The sequence below is a fragment of the Trachurus japonicus genome, chromosome 18 (assembly GCF_045865225.1).
Source record: "Trachurus japonicus isolate A0001 chromosome 18, Traja_1.0".
NCBI lineage: Eukaryota > Metazoa > Chordata > Actinopteri > Carangiformes > Carangidae > Trachurus > Trachurus japonicus.
Window position 1 is genome coordinate 22,028,789 of NC_140924.1, and position 20,988 is coordinate 22,049,776.

The 20,988-nt window shown below is 42.5% G+C and overlaps 2 protein-coding genes and 1 non-coding gene across 4 annotated transcripts; all 3 read right to left on the reverse strand.

The window, feature by feature from the left end:
* Window positions 1-1,213: 1,213 nt before the first annotated feature.
* dtx4a (deltex 4, E3 ubiquitin ligase a) lies at window positions 1,214-16,072 on the reverse strand. The gene is given in 10 exon segments (XM_085758933.1): window positions 1,214-3,081; window positions 3,180-3,269; window positions 3,896-4,216; window positions 4,344-4,405; window positions 4,497-4,658; window positions 5,011-5,072; window positions 12,562-12,752; window positions 12,754-13,754; window positions 15,486-15,700; window positions 15,947-16,072. Coding segments are annotated over 9 exon segments (2,328 nt in total). The 5' UTR covers window positions 15,694-15,700; window positions 15,947-16,072; the 3' UTR covers window positions 1,214-2,850.
* Window positions 16,073-16,872: 800 nt separating this feature from the next.
* Window positions 16,873-16,944, reverse strand: trnaa-cgc (transfer RNA alanine (anticodon CGC)). Its single transcript has one exon. It is a non-coding gene; the product is annotated as a tRNA-Ala (tRNA).
* A 760-nt stretch (window positions 16,945-17,704) lies between these two features.
* LOC146969324 (uncharacterized) lies at window positions 17,705-20,155 on the reverse strand. Of its 2 annotated transcripts, XM_085758898.1 has the most exons (4): window positions 20,001-20,129; window positions 19,453-19,559; window positions 19,147-19,308; window positions 17,705-18,733 (listed from the first exon to the last, which is right to left on the reverse strand). In XM_085758898.1, the coding sequence occupies exon 4, from the start codon at window positions 18,729-18,731 to the stop codon at window positions 18,084-18,086; it is 648 nt and encodes a 215-aa protein (XP_085615024.1). In that variant the 5' UTR covers window positions 18,732-18,733; window positions 19,147-19,308; window positions 19,453-19,559; window positions 20,001-20,129; the 3' UTR covers window positions 17,705-18,083. The 2 variants fall into 2 exon arrangements, with proteins under 2 accessions (XP_085615024.1, XP_085615023.1); XM_085758897.1 differs by lacking the exon at window positions 19,453-19,559 and having other exon boundaries at window positions 20,001-20,155.
* Window positions 20,156-20,988: the final 833 nt, after the last annotated feature.

Here is a 20,988-nt window from a genome sequence, read left to right on the forward strand (position 1 = left end):
AATCCTGAAGTAAATGTCAAATGCTTATTTTGTGAAAACAATACTATATTGGAAATAAACACTTCACTATCAGAGCTGTTTATCAAGCCCTGCGGTCCTCACATCCATATAATTGTATTTACTTACCTTAATACATTTTTTCATTCATTAAGGTGGAGGTAATCCAGACTACTAATCCAGGAGCCAGACTAATCTACAGATAAACTGGTCATGCGCGCTCATGTCTAGAGGTAGAAGTCAGTAATGTGAGGGATCTGACAACATTTTAAAAATTGAACCACATAACAAGACGTATCAGAAATCTTTCTTTTACAACAAAATACTGTTAAAACAATATAATAATTTCATTAAATGAGCACTCTCCGAGTAAACTGAATAATCTATAATCTCTACATCATAGTGGAAGTTGACTCTTGGTGAAACAAAAATGCAAAATAACCCATGACATTAAATATTTCTCAGTTCAGTTAAGTGATCACAACCTTTCAGGACTTACCTATTTTAATATTCCATCTCTCCGATTGCAACAATTATCTGTTGTAGAGACAAAAAAAAGTTGTTCAGCTGGTCTGTGTCAAATGTAGCTAAACAAACAGCATTTTAACATATTAGATATTTGGTTTGTTTATGCAATATTTGCAATTAATGGATTCAGTTAGTAGACTTTGAAACTCCACTAATTACTTTCATTAAATTTTACAACCATTTGTGTTTTTGGTGTACCATAATTTGCATATTTGTTACCTATTGCAGTGATGGGAGTAATGGCGGCGGCACACAAGCAGGCTCCGTGACGCCTGTATCACTCCGCCTATTTAGATCAGCGGGCTTGTGGAAGACAGCAGTCGCAGGTGCCTGTGTGGAGGGATACTGAGTGAGTTGGTTAGTGCAGTAGTTAAATACATCTATTTTAAGTAATTTGACATATTTGAGCTTTTTTTTAAAAAAATTTTTAAGTAATGCAATAGTTACTTACCTTGTATCTATACTATTATCATTAAGTAGGCTAACTCAGTTACTTTTTTGGGGAAGTAACTAGTAACTATAACTAATTACTTTTTCAAAGTAACATGCCCAACACTTGTTACTTGCCTTTGTAAAGTGCTATAGTGGCTGTAGTTTATCAAAGTTTATATGTCATCTCACTTCATGGACTAAGGAAACATTCCTTTATCAACAAGTTACATAAAATGAGAGAGTAAACCAGACTACATTTTTGTTATCTCTTTGAACCTTAGAAAAAACGTTTAATGCAAATTTGTGCACATAAAACACATACATACAGTACAGTGCATACATAAAGTATCATAAAGTATAAATGCTTTTTAACGTTGGCCTACATTAGTATGTCAACACATACTGTTGTACATCTTGTACCTCTTAATAAACCAGTCCGCAGTGGACTGAATGCAAACTGAACTGGACCACTTTGGCCAAAGCTGGATCCACAACAAGAGATAGTCTTTTGCACCTGCTCATGGCAAACACTAAACATGACAGAATAAACAACTAAAGACCACATTTTAGTGTGATTAGAGCATTTGAGGCTGGTGTGTGTGTATGTGTGTATGTGTGTGTGTGTTTGTGTGTGTGTATGTGTGTGTCCTACACAGAAGTACAGTAGATACAAGCTGTCCATTTCCTTTTGATACTAAGTAGAAAGCTCTGTGCAAATCTGAGCTCAGGAGGCAGGAGATTCAATCCTAGCTTTTTGGGTATTTACTCCTCCTGAGAGAGGGGGGGGGGGGGTTGGGTAGGGGGTATAATCCATAGTAGCTTTTCCTCTATCAGTCCTTAATAGTAATGCAGATACAAGAAGACACAGAAAGCTATTAAATGCACCCATGCTCCGAGGACAGAACAATTAAGGAATGTCAGTTTGCGAACCCATGAAATACAAAATACTGAAAATGATTTTCTTTTCTTAAAGAAAGGGGCTTGTAAATGGCATAATAACCGTCAGGCAAACTCAGGTACACGAGCAGCTTATCCCACATCTCACTCTTGTCACGCCACACCCAAAAACAATGCAATGAAATACACCATATAAAACAAAACCGTCAAATTAAAATATAAAAACATGAAAGAATGGAAACAATATCGTATAATATATCAAGTATTAATAATATACAACAATACAATTTAAAAATCAAAACCTAAAAAGGAATGTAGTTCTGGAAAAATACCACTAGAGGTCAGCAAATATCCATGCTCAGATATCCAGTTATACACTTGAAATATTTATCTGCAGTGAAAACTTATTTCTGCTTGTGGACAAACACTTAAAAAACCTACAGACCCCACGTTTTTGTCTCCATCTGAACCTCCTCTCAATTCCACATAGCAGCAGTTGTAGTGGTAAACACTTCAAATTCAGCAAAATTCACTTTGTTACATTCTTGATAAGAAGTCTCACAGTATAAATGACAGTTGTTGTTTTTTTTTTGTCTTTTTTTTTTAATCTAACACGGACTCATATGTGCACAGTGGTCTCAAATGTCTCACTGAATAACATCTGCAATCTTGACACTGTTTACTGCATTAGGAAAGAAAAATTATTTCCCATGTTTCAAAACTGACTCATGCAGTCGTAAGAGAAATTTGAATCTCAGCAAAATTCTGCTGAAACTATTTCTGTAATGTTCCTGTGAAGAGTTTTGTATTTTTTTTTGTAATTTATTTTAAAGTTGTTTTCCATCTGTGGTGGTAAAAGTTCCTCTCTGTTCATTTTGTCAGATTTTTGAAAGTAATTCTGCTGTCCAGGTGTGGATCCTCTCTCCCAGCATTGTTGTGTTTACAGACTCCAGCCAGGTTTCTCGCGCTTTTCGGTGTGTGTTGTATGTCTCCTGCTCAGTCTCTGGGTAGACACTCCTCCTCGGTGATCCCCTGAGCCTTCAGCTCTTCCAGGACGTTGTCCAAGTGGCCGGGGTCGGGGTAACCGTGGCCGGTCAGGTTGGAGCCGAACTCCGTCTTGTGGTGAACCTCATTCCAGATGACCGTGTCGGATTCGCCGGTGGTGCTGGACGTGCCCACGGAGAAAATGAGCCGGCGGTCCCACGCTACCAGGAGCAGCCTCAGAACCTGGATGAAAGAAATTTATAAAGAGTTGATTTTAATCACAAACTCCAGCCAAGCTTCACATGAAATCAGAAAGAGTTTGTGGTGGTTTTCTCGTTTACCTTGCGTCCCTTCTCACTGTCGGGGAGGTAACAGTGTCTGGGGAACCCACGGGCGGTGAAGGGTTTGCCTGGGTTTGGGTGCTCTGGGCCCTACGGAGACAAGTCAAAGATTACTACATCATCCAAGCACAGACTAGACACCTAACAGAGCAATCACTTTGGGTGTTTTCAGACAGACACGGTTCTGGTTCTGACCTTGGTGCTTTCTGGTGAACCAGCCTGCGTTCACACCAGTTTAAGTGGAACCAAAGTGGGAGTATATTACTCAATTTTTTTTTTTCAGCTTTTTCGCTGTCTCTGTAATGCTTCTTCAGTTTTTTTTAAGTTTATGAATTATTTGGTCTGGCGTTGGAGTGAATCCAGCCTTGACCATCTCTTCCCCAAGTACAAAGATAAGAATTACTTTACTTTATTAAGCCCCAAAGTGAAATTCATACAACTTGTTCTTTCCTGTACTGCTTTCTAGCTTTTTTTTTTCTTTTTGTCCGTAGATGTCCAAATTGCCACCAAACATTTAGTTTCTACAACAGACCACTGCAGATTATTTGCCTCCAAGTTTTCAGTCCTTGCCTTCTCTTCCAACTATTTCTTGGTTTCCTTGAGAACCAACTTTTCAGGCACTGGACCTGTTATTTTTTCGGTCTGAACGGTTCAAAATTGGCCCTGTCGGTGTGAAACCCCAATCTTTATCACAGAAACACTAAGTCTCAATGTACCTGGATGCCAGGAGGGATGTTGTAAATGATCCGGATGGTTTTGCAGTCGGGGTGGCCCGGCAGGGAGTGGGGGATGACATGGTACTCCATCTTGCCGGGGGGCTGGTTGCCGGTCTTGACTCCATAAATGGTCTTGCAGGTGGGGCACTGCAGGCTGCCGTCCTTGTTGCCGTTGTTGTACATGGCAACGAGGCACTGGAGGTGGTACTGGTGACCACACTGTGCCAGGCGTCCCACCGACTCGGCCCGGGAGATACCGCCAACGCCGGGGCCCTTATAGCCTGATGGTCCTGCCAGGGCCTCCATGCAGATGGTGCAGTCCTGAGTTGTGAAGACAATTCAATATGTAATTCATGTCTCAGCCACTTCTCATTGAACTTCCTTGGAGTTTGCCAAGTTATGGTGGGTTACCATCGCTTTATTTATGAACTGGTGACTGAGAACTCACCTCTTCTGGGGGGTTGCGAACTTTCTGAAGGTACCTCTTCACCACCTCCTCAGGGGTCTTGCCTATGAAGTAAAAACACAGAGTAAGTTCATAAGCACTATTGTATGTACTAATGCACATGTACAAAAGCAGACTTGGCGTTATCACACCCACCTTTACGGGCCTGTTTCTTGGTAGTCTTGCGGCAGCAGTGACCCAGACCGGGCACGGGCTTGATGTCGCTCTTGCTGACAGGCGGAGGATGAAGCACCAGCTTGGGTGGGCGGGTCAGGCAGACAGGAAGCCCTGCTGCGCTCATCAGGATGCCTGTAATACCTGCAAAGAGCCAGAAGAGGGGGGGTGTGAGTCACTTTGATTGGGGTTTACTGTTTGCGTGATGAGCTCTGGCTCCAGGGAATTATCTGTTAACAATACACGTGAAGGCTGACCTGTGGATTTATTTCACATTAAATTAAATTAAATTAAATTAAATTAAATTAAATATGAGGCCAAAGATCATTAGCTGTAGATCAGCTAAAAGATCATTAGCTGTAGAGCAGCAAATCAGTGACAAGTAAGAGTACAACAAACTTTAATGGGTCAAATGTCTCCTACAGCTAAATCTTAAAGACAGTGCATCTGATTGATTTGAATGCAATAGTAAAATTGGCTGCATCAGTATATTTACCTGCCAGAGCAGGGTGCACAGGGCTGGATCCATTCAGGTTCTTCACTGGAACTGTTGGCACTCTGAGAGACAAGAAGAAGACACCCTCACATTAATCTACAGATCAATGGCACACATAACAGCAGACAATCTACAGGTCAGGTCAGCAGACTGGCATCAAAATCTGATGAGTCACCTGTCAACAGACAGAATTACACACGGCTGCCTCGGAGCATATGCTATTTCCTAGTTCACCAGGTGTCAACCGGTTAAGGAGCTTTTGCCGAGTCATGTGGAGAAACAAACAGACGCTGACTTGACATACTGTCCTACAACCATGGCGATGGGACTTCCTGTTGTCTGCGGCTTAATTTAAAGATTACAGTACACGTGAAATGAGTTGCTTTGCTCTGAATTCTTGAACACATTGGATTTAAAGTAGAATTATTGACTGCATCATTTGTCACAGAATCCAAATATGCCTTTTTGAAAGAAAAAAAAAAACAGTATTTTCAACTTAAATGAGGTTGTCAATGTATGTCCAATTAAAACAGAACAAATAATAATAAAAAAAAGAATAAGCCAAAAAAAGAAAAAACGTATTGAATGAGTGAATTAGATATGTTCCCTGATATTGATAAAATGTCAAACTACTTTAAGCGCAGATGCCCCATAAGTTTACTCATCAATAGTCTACAATGAGCACAACAGCATCCCTACTGAGACTATCCAGTCACAGAAGTGTACTTACGGTCTGCCGGTTTTGATAATAGTCATCTTTCCCTCTTCCAAGCACAAGAGACCAAAAAATAGGAATCAAGATATTCCAGCAACAATATCCGCTTGCTGCCCTATTCGTCTCTTTCCTGTCGTTTCTCACTCTTCTCTTCTGTTTCCTGCCTCTGATCGATCCTGAGGCTCAGCAGTAGTATGTCTGCGTGTATCTGTCTCCTGTCTCCCGTCTTGCTCTGCCTCTGTCTGTGTGTGCTGGTGTCAGGTCTCCTTCCTCTTTTATAGGGCTAAGCCACCTGTTTCCATCTGTTGACTAAACTCTGGTTGTAGGCCAGAGATTCGTCACAGCAGGGATTACCTGTTAGGTACCGCGTCACGCTGCCAGGTTGCCATAAGGCTGACAGACCTGAGCACATACAGCTGGGTGCTAACGCAAAACCACTATACAGGTATTTCAATATAATAAAATCAAGATAAATACATTCAACACAGAAATGTATGGGGACCTTTCAATGACTACCTGGTAGAAACCTGAAGATGTCAGATTTATATCTATTTCTCCTTTATTTTCACTGTTGCCCATAAGGTTGGAATCATTCTGTTTTCAGACACATTCCTCTTCTTATATCTATTTATACACACACACTTTGACCAGGTGCAATGATTACACATTGAGTCCCAGTTACCAGTCTTGAGAAGATACACACTTAACCTATCAAGAATGAATCACATTGTCACAATCATTTCATATATTTTATTCCAACTGTATGGGTAACAGTGTATTTGGTTAATTTACTTTTAATCAGGCCAAGCAAACCTCTGGTCCTTATCTAACCTGTATTTAGCTATTTTCTAAGTTAATATACTGTAGATTAGGGATGTCACGATTACTTGTTTTCACAATTAATCACGGTATTAAATGCCACAATTAATTAATCGTAAAGATTCCTAAATACCGACACTTTCCAAAATAGATTGTGTTGGAAACACAGAGGCAGATGTGCACCAAAGTAAAGGTAAATGTAAGAAATACTGGTCCATAATGTAACATACAAGTGGTAGGAATTTAAATGTTAGCATGTCATTTGTGATAAAAACAAACAAACAAACAAACAATTAAAATAAACTTAAACATTTGGTATAGCAGCTACTTAAAATATTTAGCGTAAATAATTATTAATGTAATTATATTTTGACTGTATGTGATTTTACACTTTCATATGTTGTGAAATTAATTAATGCATAATAATCGTGATAATTGTAATACCGTGATTATTTCTCTGACAATAATCGTACAAAGAAAATCTATAATCGTGACATCCCTACTGTAGATTCATACTTACAGAAACTTTTTTTTGCTATTTGTGCTGTTAAAGCAGAAGTAAGCGATCCGGTCGTTTTGGCTAACTTCTTGTCAGCCGATGGAGTTAGCAGTCCCTGCTCTCGTCCCTACGTCACCACATTCACGTGCATCCCTTGGCTGCACACACAGAAAGGGCCGCCCCTTTTGCCGTTCTCTCTCCTCATTGGATAAAGGTTGTAGGATACAAGGAAAGTTTTCTCCTCGGCTTACAGCAGAGCAGAGTGACTGACAGACCCGTGTTTCAGACCAAACACTCTATATAAATGATTGCTGTCGGAAGATATAACTATTTAAGACTTATATTAACACAAATATTCCGCTTACTTCTGCTTTAAATATATTTCATTTGTTGTCTTGGCATATATCACCATTTGTCCTTTCCATTATTTTAACAAGTTGGGGACCAGGGTTGTGGGTGAAGAAAAAAACACGACCATCTCTTTTGTTTACGTCTTCTTCCCTCTAAATGCAACACATGACATGGAAAGCAGTCAACTATAGTCATGGTACAGTCAGTAACTGTACTGGTCAATCAGACGAGATTACGCTGTGCTACCTTACTATATTGGTTTGTTTACCAACAGCAGGTCAAAGCAGCGGCATTAGCCTCCTGTGATCGTGCCTTACTTACGTGATTCACAAAATCACAAACTCAAACCTGAGCAGGAATAACTGATCTGAGCATTTGTGTGTCAAGAAGGTAAACGTGATCAACGTGATGAGAAGATTAAAGAGGGGGGGGGCAGGAGAAAAGGCATAGAAAGGGTGGGAAGCAGGAGGAGAGGTGTGTCAGCTTGTCACGTTTCTTTGATCCAGGCTAATCTAGTGGCATTAGAACAGCGTCCATCTGCAGAACTAGGTGATGGCACACACTCACACACAGCATATGGCAGTGCTCACATAAATAGAAGCTCACACCTTGAATGAAGTAAAAAAAAAAAAGAAAGAGGAGAAAAACATTAACCCGTGAAGAAAGAGAAAAAACTCTGCTCAGGGACACATTATACAGTTTTGTGGTGGTGGTAGTGGTGGTGTCACGAACTTAACCCCACTGCAGATGGTGGAGAAAGGACCACGACAGGTGTGTTAATGAAAAGCAGATCTCACCACTGTGATAATCTGTGACGTTAGAGACCCCTCAGAGTTTACGTCTTCACTTGAAAGACCATCTGCTCCATTTCACTGGCGAGCTTTCACAACAAAAACAAACTTTACATGGAACTCACCACTCACTCCTTAGCTTTTCTTATTTCATCAATGGCACCTCTAATCCTAATACAAGTTTGGTTATTGTTTTATCAGATCTTATAACAGCACACCTGACTTTATGTCAATAACTGCAATACATTGGCTCAAAATCAATATCACCATTAATTAGTATTATTAGTAGTAATTTTTTGAATCTATTTGTCTCTTTTTATTTGCTTCCCAATATATTGTGAAGTTCTGTCTTTAACTCTTTAGTATTCAGTACCTCTTTATTATTCATTCAATTGATAAATAAGCATCTGAGAGATTTATATAGGCTATCATATAACCCAGGTAAAACTACCCTTGTCAATATTTTTGTGTTAACAATGGATAAAGTGAGGATGTGTTGTGTTGTCCCTAGTGATAAACCCACTGAGAATTATAATTAAAGCAGAAGTAAGCGATCCGGTCGTTTTGGCTAACTTCCTGTCAGCCGATGGAGTTAGCAGTCCCCGCCCTCGTCCCTACATCACCACATTCACACGCATCCCTTGGCTGCACACACGGAGAGGACCGCCCCTTTATGCCGTTCTCTCTCCTCATTGGATAAAGGTTGTAGGATACAAGTTAAGTTTTCTCCTCGTCTTACAGCAGAGCAGAGTGACTGACAGACCCGTGTTTCAGACCAAACACTCTATATAAGTGATTGCCGTCGGAAGATATAACTGTTTAAGACTTATATTAACACAAACATTCCGCTTACTTCTGCTTTAAGCTGCCGTTCAGTTTCCCTTCATATCATTAAGAGCTTTCTGTTTTGGTTTCCTGGGCTACAACTTTCAATGTTTTGGTTCACTTTAAAAATTCTTGTTAACCTCACCTCTAGTCACACCAATGAGCTATTTTTAGGAGGAAAACTAAAAAATCAACAATTGTACACTTTCAGCTCAAAATAGTGGAGCATTTAGCATATAGCATTTAGCAACTGAGAAACTTTTTATTAGTATGTGGAAACCAAAACAAAGCTTGCTAGCTAGAACAGCTAGCTAAAGTTGGGAAGTGAAAAGGCAAAAGTTAACCATTATCTTAGATGTAAGAGCTATAAGGTAATAGTTATGTGGGTATTGAATGCGAGTGAGATTTTTGACTGAAACCACATACACACCAAGTGAAATGTGCAGGAGCAGAAGCAATATGTCAAAGAATGAAAACGAAGATGAAGTCATTAGTTATAGTTACTCATTACTTTCCCCAAAAGTAACTGAGTTACTACATAATAAAAGTAATTAATTTCCAGGAAAAGTAACTATTGTGTTACTTTTTAAAATGCTCGAATATGTCAAACTAACTAATCCTAACCCTCTGGAACTAACCAACTCACTCAGTATTCCTCCGCAGAGGCACACTTTTCCTGCCTCTGCGGAGGAATACTGAGTGAGTTGGTTAGTTCCAGATAAACGGCTTTTTTCCAGTCAGTTGATGGACTAAAACAAATGTGTATATAGCCTAATGTACACTTAAGCGGTTGTATTATTTTGTGACGGGATTTCTTGAGTCAAGTAATGCCGAGTAATGGCGCATTTTATTGTCACTAATGGTAACTAACGCTGTTACAACAGGGGAAACAGTAACTTCTTTGATTACTTGTTAATGAATAAAGTAGTGCTGTTAGTAACACCAATAACCCACCATTTCAGCTGTTTTGTTATTTTAAATCACCTAATTTATAAGTGTGAACTTCATTTCCAATACGGTACTAATGGGGTTATATGATAATCTAATGCATTTGGGGATAGAGCAGTAAGGTGGATGACAGCAGGAGCCCTAAGTGGAGCTTTTGCTAAGAACAGGTTGAAGGAGAGAGGAAGGGCGGGCGGCAGAGAGGTAAGCAGAGAATCCCAGGCTGACAGCATCAGGGAGACTCGTCGTGTGTGACGCCGCTGGGTTTACTACAGCAGCAGGTGGGACCATCTGTTGGACGGAGGAGCACTCTCACATGATATGTTGAAAGAATGGGTCAGTCACACACATGCAGCTCACCTGACGCAAAATACACAGATTACTGGAGCAGGAATATTAAGCCTGTGGTATTTGGTATTAATCTGAGGCTTAGCGGCTGCTAAACTGTTTTACAGGGGTTGTCTCAGCTAATGTGAGGATTCAGAAACTTGGGATGCAAATGTTAGGTGGCTCACATGGAAATCATCCTCAGCACATGATTTTTTCTTCTTTTTTTTTTTAAATGTTTGATCACAGTACAAGCATCCAAATTCATTAAGACTTGCTCTTCAATGACTCAGTGTCTCTGCACTATCTGGGATTCACGAGGTGTCACTTTTTTCTTGTATGTTATGACATTTTCATATTTCTGAGGTGTCCCAGAAACATCTCCTCCAGCGAGACGACGCGGATTGTGAGGAAAGCATGTTGATGAACGGCTATAATTGGGGGTATGATGAAATCTAGATGCCTACATTTGTAACACGCTTCACAAGAAAGGCGCCACCATCAGCTGCAAAACAGAAAGTGCTGCTAAACAGACGTTTAGAAACCGCCATGTCCCTGTTCTAGTAATAGTCTGTTTCTTGAACCACAAACATCTTGCTGACCAGCGCCCTCTGGCTATGGCACGTGGATAGTGTGACTTCCTTCACCTCTTGACAATCACTGACACTGACGCACAGTCAAAACAACTGTAACACACCAAAACACCAGATGGCCACACATTGGTCTTCAGGTGTGGTGACGTGGAGAAACATATTCATGATCAGGACCGTTCTGTTTAAAATACTCAACATTTATGTAGACCTAGAAAAACCATCTGTCATGAATGAAAAAATGCACCTGGTAAGTTTTTTTCCATTTAAAAAAAAAATAAAAAAAATCACAGAACATAATATCTTTTTCCTTCACCACTGACAAAACACTATATCAAAAGCTATTACCAAGCTCTTGAGAGAAATTAAATATCTAAGGAAGGTTTGTATTGAAGAAAGAAAACAATATGAAAATCACACTCTTACTTGTGTTGCTTTTAAATGTTCCCAAAACATTTACCAATGAATAAGATCTTTACAGCAACTCTTTGTTAGCACCATAGAAAATATAAGGTGCAGGCTCCACCTATCAGAAACACACTGAGGCGAAATGCAGTGTCCTGAAAACTGAAGTCACTGCATACCAAACATTTGATAACAATCACAACATCCCAGATGTGGATCAGCTGCATCCAAGATGCATTCCACATCTGGTTTGCTGTAAGAAAAAAAGTGAAAACGTTTTTTTTTTAAAATATGATTCTTGTTCATTTTTTCTTTTACATTTTTAATCGGTTACGTTATTCAGACAACTCCATGAACCTGTTTTGGGACACAAGCCCTTGGACTACATTGGTTGCCATGGTTACCGGCCCATGTGCAAGTATTTCCAAGCTTTTCTGAATCCTGGACCCCCCTCAATCTCCTGATGTTTGGAGAAAACTATTTACTCATCACTAAATGTATTTAAACTGTATGTGTACAAGTGTTTTGTGTGTTTAAATTCATCACTAAGTTGTTGCATGACAAACGTCTGGAATGTGTGTAACACTTGTGAGAGCCGAGCTTGTCGAGTATGAATGCTCTTCATTGTTTTTCCCGTGGAAATGAACGAGGCCGGTGGACTTTGTCACAAAGATTAAAGGCTCACGAATGCTAATGAGGCTGATGTCAGACACTTGTGTAATGAGGCCTTCAAAACAAATGGGAAATTCCTGTCTAAACTGATTTCTCTTACATATCCCGTTCAGCTGCTCTCACTTTGTTTCGTACACAGTAAAAATTGATATGGGGTGTGATCGCTGGGAACATTTTGAATAATACATGAAATTTTTCAGCAACACTTTCTGATTAAAATGTCACGGACCAGTTACAGTGATACGTGGCAATGTAAGATTTGGGGTAGGGGGGCCTCATGTGCTACTTCACTGTTTTCCACACATTTTGATTTGGTGATGAGGACATCATCACACCTACTTTTGATCAGCCAGTTCATTCATTTTCACAGAGGAAGTGATTAATTTTGTGGCTAAAATTGAAAAGCACATGATGGGTGGCTTTTGTAGGAATGTGAATCTTGCATAATTAGGGTTATTGCTTTCAGCATTCACCCGTATTTCCTTCAGGAAATGCATTCTCTAGTTATACTTCATTTCCAGAGGGTTTCTCATAATTTCTTGAACTTTTTTTAAGGTGGAGGAGAATATTTTGAACAAAACAGACATGCGACCGCAGTGGTTGTCGACTCACCCCGAGGCGATGAGGGCGCGCGACTGAGCCATGGCGATGCGCTGCAGCGCGGGTCGGCTCAGCCCCGCCAGGCTGGACCGGGGCGGCAGAGGGGCGGCGCAGGCGGCGGCGCCAGACGAAGACACTGGGCCCAGGACGCGGGCAGAAGGCGAGGGCGTGCAGGTGGAGGCAGCCGTGGAGATGAGGGGGGGGGGGCCCCGGAGTGGGCAGGCTAGGGGGGGCGGAGCAGGAGGCAGAGAGGGAGGAGGAGGTGGAGGGGTGGGGCGGGGAGGTGGCGATGGAGGAGGGTGTGGTGGAGGGCGGCGGAGGGGGCGGCGGAGGAGGGGGGAGAGGCGGAGGAGGGGGACGGGTGGAGGAGATGGAGAGGGCGGCGGTGGCCGAGCCGAGGAGGGAGAGGGAGTGGGTGAAGCCCCCTCCGAAGCCGAGGCTGGGGCCGCCGAGGCCGCCACCGCCGACCATACCTACACCTCCTGCGCCGCCCATCCCGCCCACACTGAAGCCCCCCGTCGCCCCGATTATAGACGTCCTGTTTGGGGAGAGTGACCGTGACAGGGTGGGGGGCCGAGGGAGCGTCAGTGAGTACGACCCCCCCGGGATTGGGTGGCTGCTGATTTTGGGACTGGGTGGCTTGGTCTGTGGCGGTCTCCGACCCAGAGTGTGAGCGGTCGACATGGCGCCCGCTTTGACGCTCAGGACCAGCATGCACTGCTGGCAGGCGCAGGGCTGTCCCAGAGAGGTGATGGCCGAAGCGGGGAGGGCGCCGCTCGGGTACGCGCTCCCGTTCCCCGTCCCGCCACTGCTGCTCATCCTGATCCCCATTCCCACTCCGGACACGTCCACGCCGAGCAGTCCTCCGTGGCTGGGCATGGACGCCGGCCCCCATGCGTGGTGGGACTTGGGCAGGGGCCCGGACACCAGCGGGTAAGCCAGGTCCGAGCGGCGCTGGATGCGCCGGCAGCGCTGCGTCTGCCCGTTGATTTGGGTCATGCTCTCGAAGTCAATGAGGTAGCAGAAACCCAGCGGCGCCAGGTCCAGCCAGGGCTGCTGACGATCCCGTGCCGCCTGGATGGCGATGCCCACCTCCGTGTCGTACGCCGTCCAACTGCCGGCGTCGTTCTCCCACTCCCACAACCAGCCCTGTCCTGGCGCCGAGGTGGGGTCGTAGAAGCTACGTCGTACCGGTCGAAGGGTACCTGAGGCGGGGCAGAAGATGAAGATTGTAATCTGGAGTGGTTTTATTTGAATGATTTACTGCACGTCATCCTTCACTGTCATTGTAAACATCAAGTATCATGTAACCATCATGTTAGAGGCAGAAGCAAGAGGAGGTAAGTGGACTTGCACTACTATTTGCTGTGGACAAGTAGATTACAACCCTAACAAATTCAACATGTCTGTGTTTGCTTGCTAAGAATTTGGGCAAACAGGTTGCCCCTGGTAACAGCACACGGTGTGCTGCGTTCTGATTGGCTGGCAGCCTTGATTCGACCCAAAGCTGGCTGTGTTTGCTTTCCCAGGGTGTCCAGAGAAACTCTTCCTACTATCAAGCCTTCACATAGATGTTAAGGTGACAGATTAAAGTTTTTTTCCCCCCCAGCATTGTGAAATATGCATTTTACTGTTTCGTTTTATAGGTCGGACTGTATTCTTTCTCTTTTTCCCACCTGATGATCGCCGTGGATGGATGATGAGAAAAATACACACAAATGTAAAAGTCGTCACCACCTCTTCCAGCCACTTGACTGAAAGTTTGCACTTCTTTGTGCCGATCTCATCTGAGCTCTTCAATCTCTACAAACTGGATCTCTGGCCAAAGGACCACCCTGACCTCGCAGGCCCTCATTCAGACATTAGAAAAAAACAGAGTAACTCACAAAACTGTTTAAAAGGGAACAAACTGAATGGGATCCAACCCTGATATCTATACAGTATGTGTGGCACAGTTCTCCCCACATTTAACAAAAACAACAAAAGGGAGTTAATTCACAAAATCTGTTCCCATCAACCCCATTTTGTCTACGACCTCAGACTCCTGAAATTCCTCTCCCTCCTCCTCCTCTTCCTCCTCCTCCTCATCCCTGTCTCCTATTTAAATTGGGGCACCCTGCCTGGCTCCCACATTTCAGCCTCTGCTGGGTTTAGAAAACAAACTGCACAAAAGCTTTTGTCAGCCAATGTTGAGAGAGAGAGGGGGAGAGAGAGGGAGAGAGGGACGAAGTTGGGGTCTCTGCCAAAGTTAGACATCTGACAACTGACAATCCCCTGCTTTGTTTTCCACTGCCCTGCCTGCCTTTTTTCTTTTTTTTCGGGTATGGAGCTCTGACTTGTGTGATGGTTCACCTTCTCAGGTCCGTATCCTCTTAGCAGTAGCCTACTGACTGACCGACTGACTGATAACAATGTTTCTGCAGGAGGAGTGAAGTGTTTGTTGTGTTTGTGAGAATGACTGGACACTTCAGCTGCCACTGTATCACATGCAAACACACACACACACACACACACACGGAGATCCTATCAGAATGACTCACTGACAACTTTTGAAAACCACAGATGCACATCAACACATCCCCTGCTCTGCGGTGATGTTTGCATAAATCTGGAAAATACCTTGAGGAGCAATATGGGAGACCACATTTTTTCCAAAATTTGACATACAAACAATGACATTTGTTGCATGGCAGAGGAGAATTTAGAAGAAGGAGCCACTTTGTAGCATAACACCCAGTCCCCACCTCACCACCCCCTATTAAAGCTTCTGCATCTGGAGCAGAATCATCACAGGGGTTTGTAAAGATAAAGTATGAGCAATAAAAAAAAAAAAAGAGAGAGAAAGGGCCTCCACCTCAGGCCCGGCTATACTGCTACACCCTCCACCGTGTGTGTGTGTGTGTGTCTGTGCCTCTCCTCTCCTCTCTGCTCCTCACCTGTGTCTTGTCGGAACTGGTGCATGGAATGCAAATCGATGATGTAGGGCGAGAGGCGAGAGTCCACCTGGCCGAGGACAACACTACCACAGCGCGGGTCGCTCCGGATGACTGCCTCGATGTGATGACAGACAGCCGGGCTGTAGGGCCGCCAGCGTCCGTGCTCGTTCAGCCATTCCCATACCACTACCGCGGACGCTAGTAACATCCTACTCCTGCAAGGATGAGGGGGGAAATGGCAATATTGAGGCATTAAAATGCAATGCAAAAACCCGCCGGTGATGATGATGATGGTGGTGGTGGTGGTGGTGGGTATTTAAAGACACCCTGCCGCCGCTCCGCCGTGCATCCCTGCGCACAGCGGCGCTGCATCCATCTTGGACAGTTTGCAAACCCAGATGTGTCTCCTATCTGTGGACATAAATATATATTTCGGGGATGACAGTGCATGCAAACTGTACCTTCCATGTTTGTAGTTTCGGCTATGCAGCAATTAGTCGGTCCTTTAATCACACAAGAGAGGCTTTCAGGGCGCTGAAAAGCCTCACAGGCTGGTTGCATCTTACTCCCTATGCAGATGAGTGACGTGTGCTGAAATAATTTCTCCGGCACAATCAAGTTAGGGTGAGAGGAGAAAATGCAACTTGGATGCTCAGGGTGGTGCGGCACTCGTAAAGTAGGTTACTGTGACAGGCTGGCTTTGATCGTGCAATGCAAAGGTTTTTTTGGGGTTTTTTTTGTTTTGTTTTGTTTTTTTAGAAGAAGAAAAAAGAAGAAACATTATTCACCAAATCAGTGCTGTCTGTGCACACATTCCTGAGAACACACACATATTTACCAGGTTAGATCAGCTCCAGTCTCCGGTCAAATCACTGCTTAGTGGAGCAGTTGTGATGCTTTAGCACTGATCCATCACTGTGAAGATGTCTTCAGTCTTGAGGTAAAATCCCGGCTTTCTGGTTACATAATTATTTTGATAATGTGTCACCGCACTTGGCGTCTAACCCGCCGCACACTCGGGCTCACTTCTTGTCTCTTCCATGTAGTTTCTCCTCCGTCGAGTGGCTCTCTCTCACCCCCAAAGCTGGAAAATTATTCAAGCCGGCGAAAAATAAATGTTTGACACTCGCGTGCACGAACACTCCCACGCCAAAGACGGTCCGCCCCGACGTCCAATCAGAATCGAGCAAGTGCTCCGTGCGGCCAATCAGAGAGGACCTGTGGTGTCACGCTCGCTGAGCATCGTGTTGAGGTGTAAAAGTGTAAAGTTGACATGTAATTCCTGTGTCATGATGGTAAAATCACGCTTTTCTCTGCACATTAGCCGGTCCTCGTGGTGTGTTGTGGATTTGAAGAAAAGGAGAAAGAAAAGAACTATACAAAAGAGTGGAGATGCCGGGGATTGAACCCGGGACCTCATACATGCGAAGCATGCGCTCTACCACTGAGCTACATCCCCATTGGTTGTTTTCATGGTGTACATTACCATTTAATAGGTACTTCAAAGTACTAAGGCTGTCGTGTATTGTTGATAATACAAATGTGAATTTTTTTTTTCTTTGTGTAGAGTGAAGTGAATATATACACAATCTTAAAACTAGGTAGAAACTTTTCAGTACATTCACTTTTAAGTAGGCTGCAGTTAAATACTGCACTGACATTTTTGGGGGACTGTATGTGTGCTGATCACTTAGCAGATTATGACATTATAGCTACAGTATGACATAGAGTGATTCATCATTAGGTTGTTAAAATGAGTTTCCTAAACCACTAATGATACACAAGTTTCTCTACTGTACTAGCTCCTTTTGGTACTTAAACTGCATTTTGCAAGCAGTAGCCTACTTTGGTACTTGTATTTAGGTAGCCTACGGTAATGGGTTGTGTGTATCCTGAATTTTATTTTTACTATAGGTTACTGTTTAAAAAAAGGAAATTGCCTACAATTATAAGGCAGCTTGGTGATGCAATGCTCAATGTTTTGTGTGGCTTTGAGTTTATAGTGACTTTGCTGTCAATTTAATTTCACTGTAAAATCATGTGATGCATCCTACAGTACCTATTTCTTGATGGTCAAGTTTTGAATCAGCTTCAATATTTTTCATAAAGACAACAACCCTTATTGGGTTTCAGCTAATTACAAATAAGAAGAACACATTAAAATGCTTTTTTTTGCACTTTTATTTATTTTTTAATGCAAGTCAGAAAAAACATTTAAAGCAAAAAAAAGATAAGCGACACTCCAACATTATACAGCATGTAATAGGCTATTACAATAATCCAAAATATGATTTCTTCACTCTTAGTCAGTGGTACATTATGAAAGGTACATTTACACAAACATTCAAAATCCATTTTACCCCTGCATATTTATAATAGCTTCATTCAGCAGTCAGCTTTTTTTTCTTTTTCTTTTTTTATCACAACACCTTAACTGGAAGTAATTAAGACGAGAGTCATAGCTACCATCATTATATTACGCTTTTTCTGGGAAAATAGTGGATGAATCATTTCAACACCATGGGATTGTATCCCTGACAGTGTGCTTGGGACAGTTCCCTCAACCACCTTTGTATTCGATATTTTTTCATACTGTACTCACAATGCAGTCATATCTCCATCACTTTTGCTTTCGTCAGACCAGATGGCACTTCCAGAGAACTGCTTAAGGTCTATCAACAATCCAGTCCCTCCACTTGCTTCCCCTTTACCTTCTCCATCCCCATCTTTATCCCCTTTTTTCTCATCCGTCTCTTCCTGTGCCTCTGACTGGTCCGTCAGCACGCTTTGCCCCCCCGCGTCCGAGTTCTCCAAGTTTGACTTCTCTGAGGTGCCATCTCCTTTTCCCTTACCACACAGTAGGGCATTATTTCCAGCCTCGTCCTCTTCCTCTTCCTCCTCGTCGTCCTCCTCCTCCTCCTGGTCATCGCCTTCACTGTAACTTCTCTGACTATCACCTTCCTCCACCTGTTCCTCCTCATCTTCGAATTCCTGCATTTCCTCTCCTTCTTCATCCGAGTCACCGCGAGGCCACAGGTGGACTCCCAGACGTGTCTCCAGAGCTAATGTTGCACGCCTCACCCGGTCCCTGATCCCTCCTTCCTTGTACACCATTTGGCGGATAGTGTATTCTCCATTCGTATCCCTGTTCAACTTCTTGTACAAGAAGAACAGCAATGCAAGCAGGCAGACTAGGAAGAGAGAAAGGCCAATGACAATTGTAGTTGAGGGCGCTTTATCCTCCATGCCTGAAATGAAGGGCGAGACAAGTTTCACAGAGTTAGCACGTCATACATTAGAGAATGTCATTGTAGTGTCAAGTGTATGTTTTTGTGTTCATGGGAGTGTCACCCTGGGGGATAGTTACTATATCTTTAGGTGTAAAATCATTTACACGTGTGTGAAGTAAATATCCGCCAGCAGTCAGTCGTCTTAGCGAAGCGTAAAACATGAAAACTGGGGAAGGAAGCTGTTTGTGTGCATATTTTTTCACCTTCAGACAAAACTAGGTGGCGTTCTTCAATATCAAAAAGCAGAGTTACACAGATGTTAAGCGGTGTTTCTTGTGAGCAGGGGAAGCAAAACAAAATTCTCAGTTTTATCAAGCTGTAAATCTCAAAACACTGAGTCAGATTAGATTCAGACATGTAGGCTACCATACCTCTTTAGAAAGAAAAAAATCCTTATTGTGTAGAAAAATCCCACTGGCTTGTTGTCACAGTCACGGGTTGATTTTTGGCAGTTTGTCAAACCCCTTGTGCTTTCAAAGCAGTTGTGAAGTTTTGATAAGAAGGCGGTCCATTGGTGAATTCACAGCCAGAATCTAAATAAAGAAAACGTAGTAAAGTAAAGACAAGTAAGAGTAAAATGAAGGCGCATGGTGCTTCCATCTACCTGTCTGAATTACTTGACATTTAATTAAATGAGGGCATCATCTACAAAGAATTATAATAAGTTGGCTACATACGCTTGTGGTACAACAGGAAGTGTGTATTGCCTATCTTGTTTGAGTAAGATATCGTCTGCGCTGGAATGACAGGAAGCTAGCAGACCGCTGACAGCATTGCTGGTTTCCTGTCAAAAATGATAATTAAACTGCATCTGTCAGTTTGAGGCGGGGAAACTTTTCAAGCCATTGCTGAGCAGATTAATCTCATATATGCATTGTGTAGTGCAACTTTAAGTTTAAATATGAAAAAAAACATTAAAGATGCAATCAAAGCTAAAATATTCTGATCTGATCTGATCTGATATTAGTGATATGACAATGCTCGCAATATTTCAATTATAACACCGATTCTTGTACCAGTACTTAAAATTATGGTTCAAATATTTTTAAATATAAAATGTTTAAATAGGTTTGGAGCTGATAACTACAGACACAAGCAGACAAAACATGAGCCATTCACATTAGACAAAACAAAAATACATGCAGCAAAAAATGTTGTTCAAAAAAAAAATTAAAAAAAAGTATAAAATGAACATGAACATAAATAAACAGCGGGAAAAACTCACCACGTTTGTGAACAGGAGATAATCTTTGTGGAGCCAAAACACGAAGACCAGAAAGGGAGTGACTGGTGACATTGACAGTAGTTTTGAACAGTGATAGTCTGTGTGTGTCTGTAAGGAGGAGACAAGGGCTGGTGCATGGCATGTGGTGATGAAAAGCTAGAGCTGAAACTGTGAGTAGAGGGTGGAGGGTGGAGGGTGGAGGGGAAGGGGGGCGAGAACGCAGATTAAAGACAAAAAAAAAAAATCAAGCAGGGTGCGGTGGAAAGCACAGCAAGGAAAACACGTGGTTATTTATGGAAAGAGGAAGATTTACACATTTGAATATTTTTTTCATTGCACAGTATCACTTTGAATCCGCACCACAGGTGGCAATTACATTACGCATATCTTAAGACACAGACACGCAAACTAACGAGGGCTATAAGTTAGATACTGTACATGTTTCCTGTTACACGTTTGAACTTGGCACTGTCGTTTCTGTTCACATGCAGGTTGTAACACCAGCTCCGTAAAAGGCAACAGAAGTGATGGTGACCTTTACTGTTGAGCTCATGTACTTTCGATATATATACACTTGTAATCCATATAATTGTTTCATCTATGGAAAAAAAAAGAGTTTATGATAATACATCACACATGTCAGTTTATAACCTATCAAATGGATGCACCAAACTCAAAAGCTGCACAAGGTTTCTGAATGTGAAGCGCATCAGCCACATCCTGTTTCTGCTTCAATGGCTGGGCAGCCACAGCCCCCACACCTAAAATAGACAGCAATCTGTAATGTAACTTTACACTGTATCGAACAATGCACACAACTAGACTGGTGTCTAATTTTACTTAATAGGTGGAAAGTAACAGCAGAGTGATGATGTTATAAAATATTTTACAATACCAGAAATCATCAATCTTATATTTGAGTTAGTTTCTTGCTTTCTTTTCTTTTCTTTTCTTTTCACCTTATACTGTGTACTTGTTTTGTGCCTTT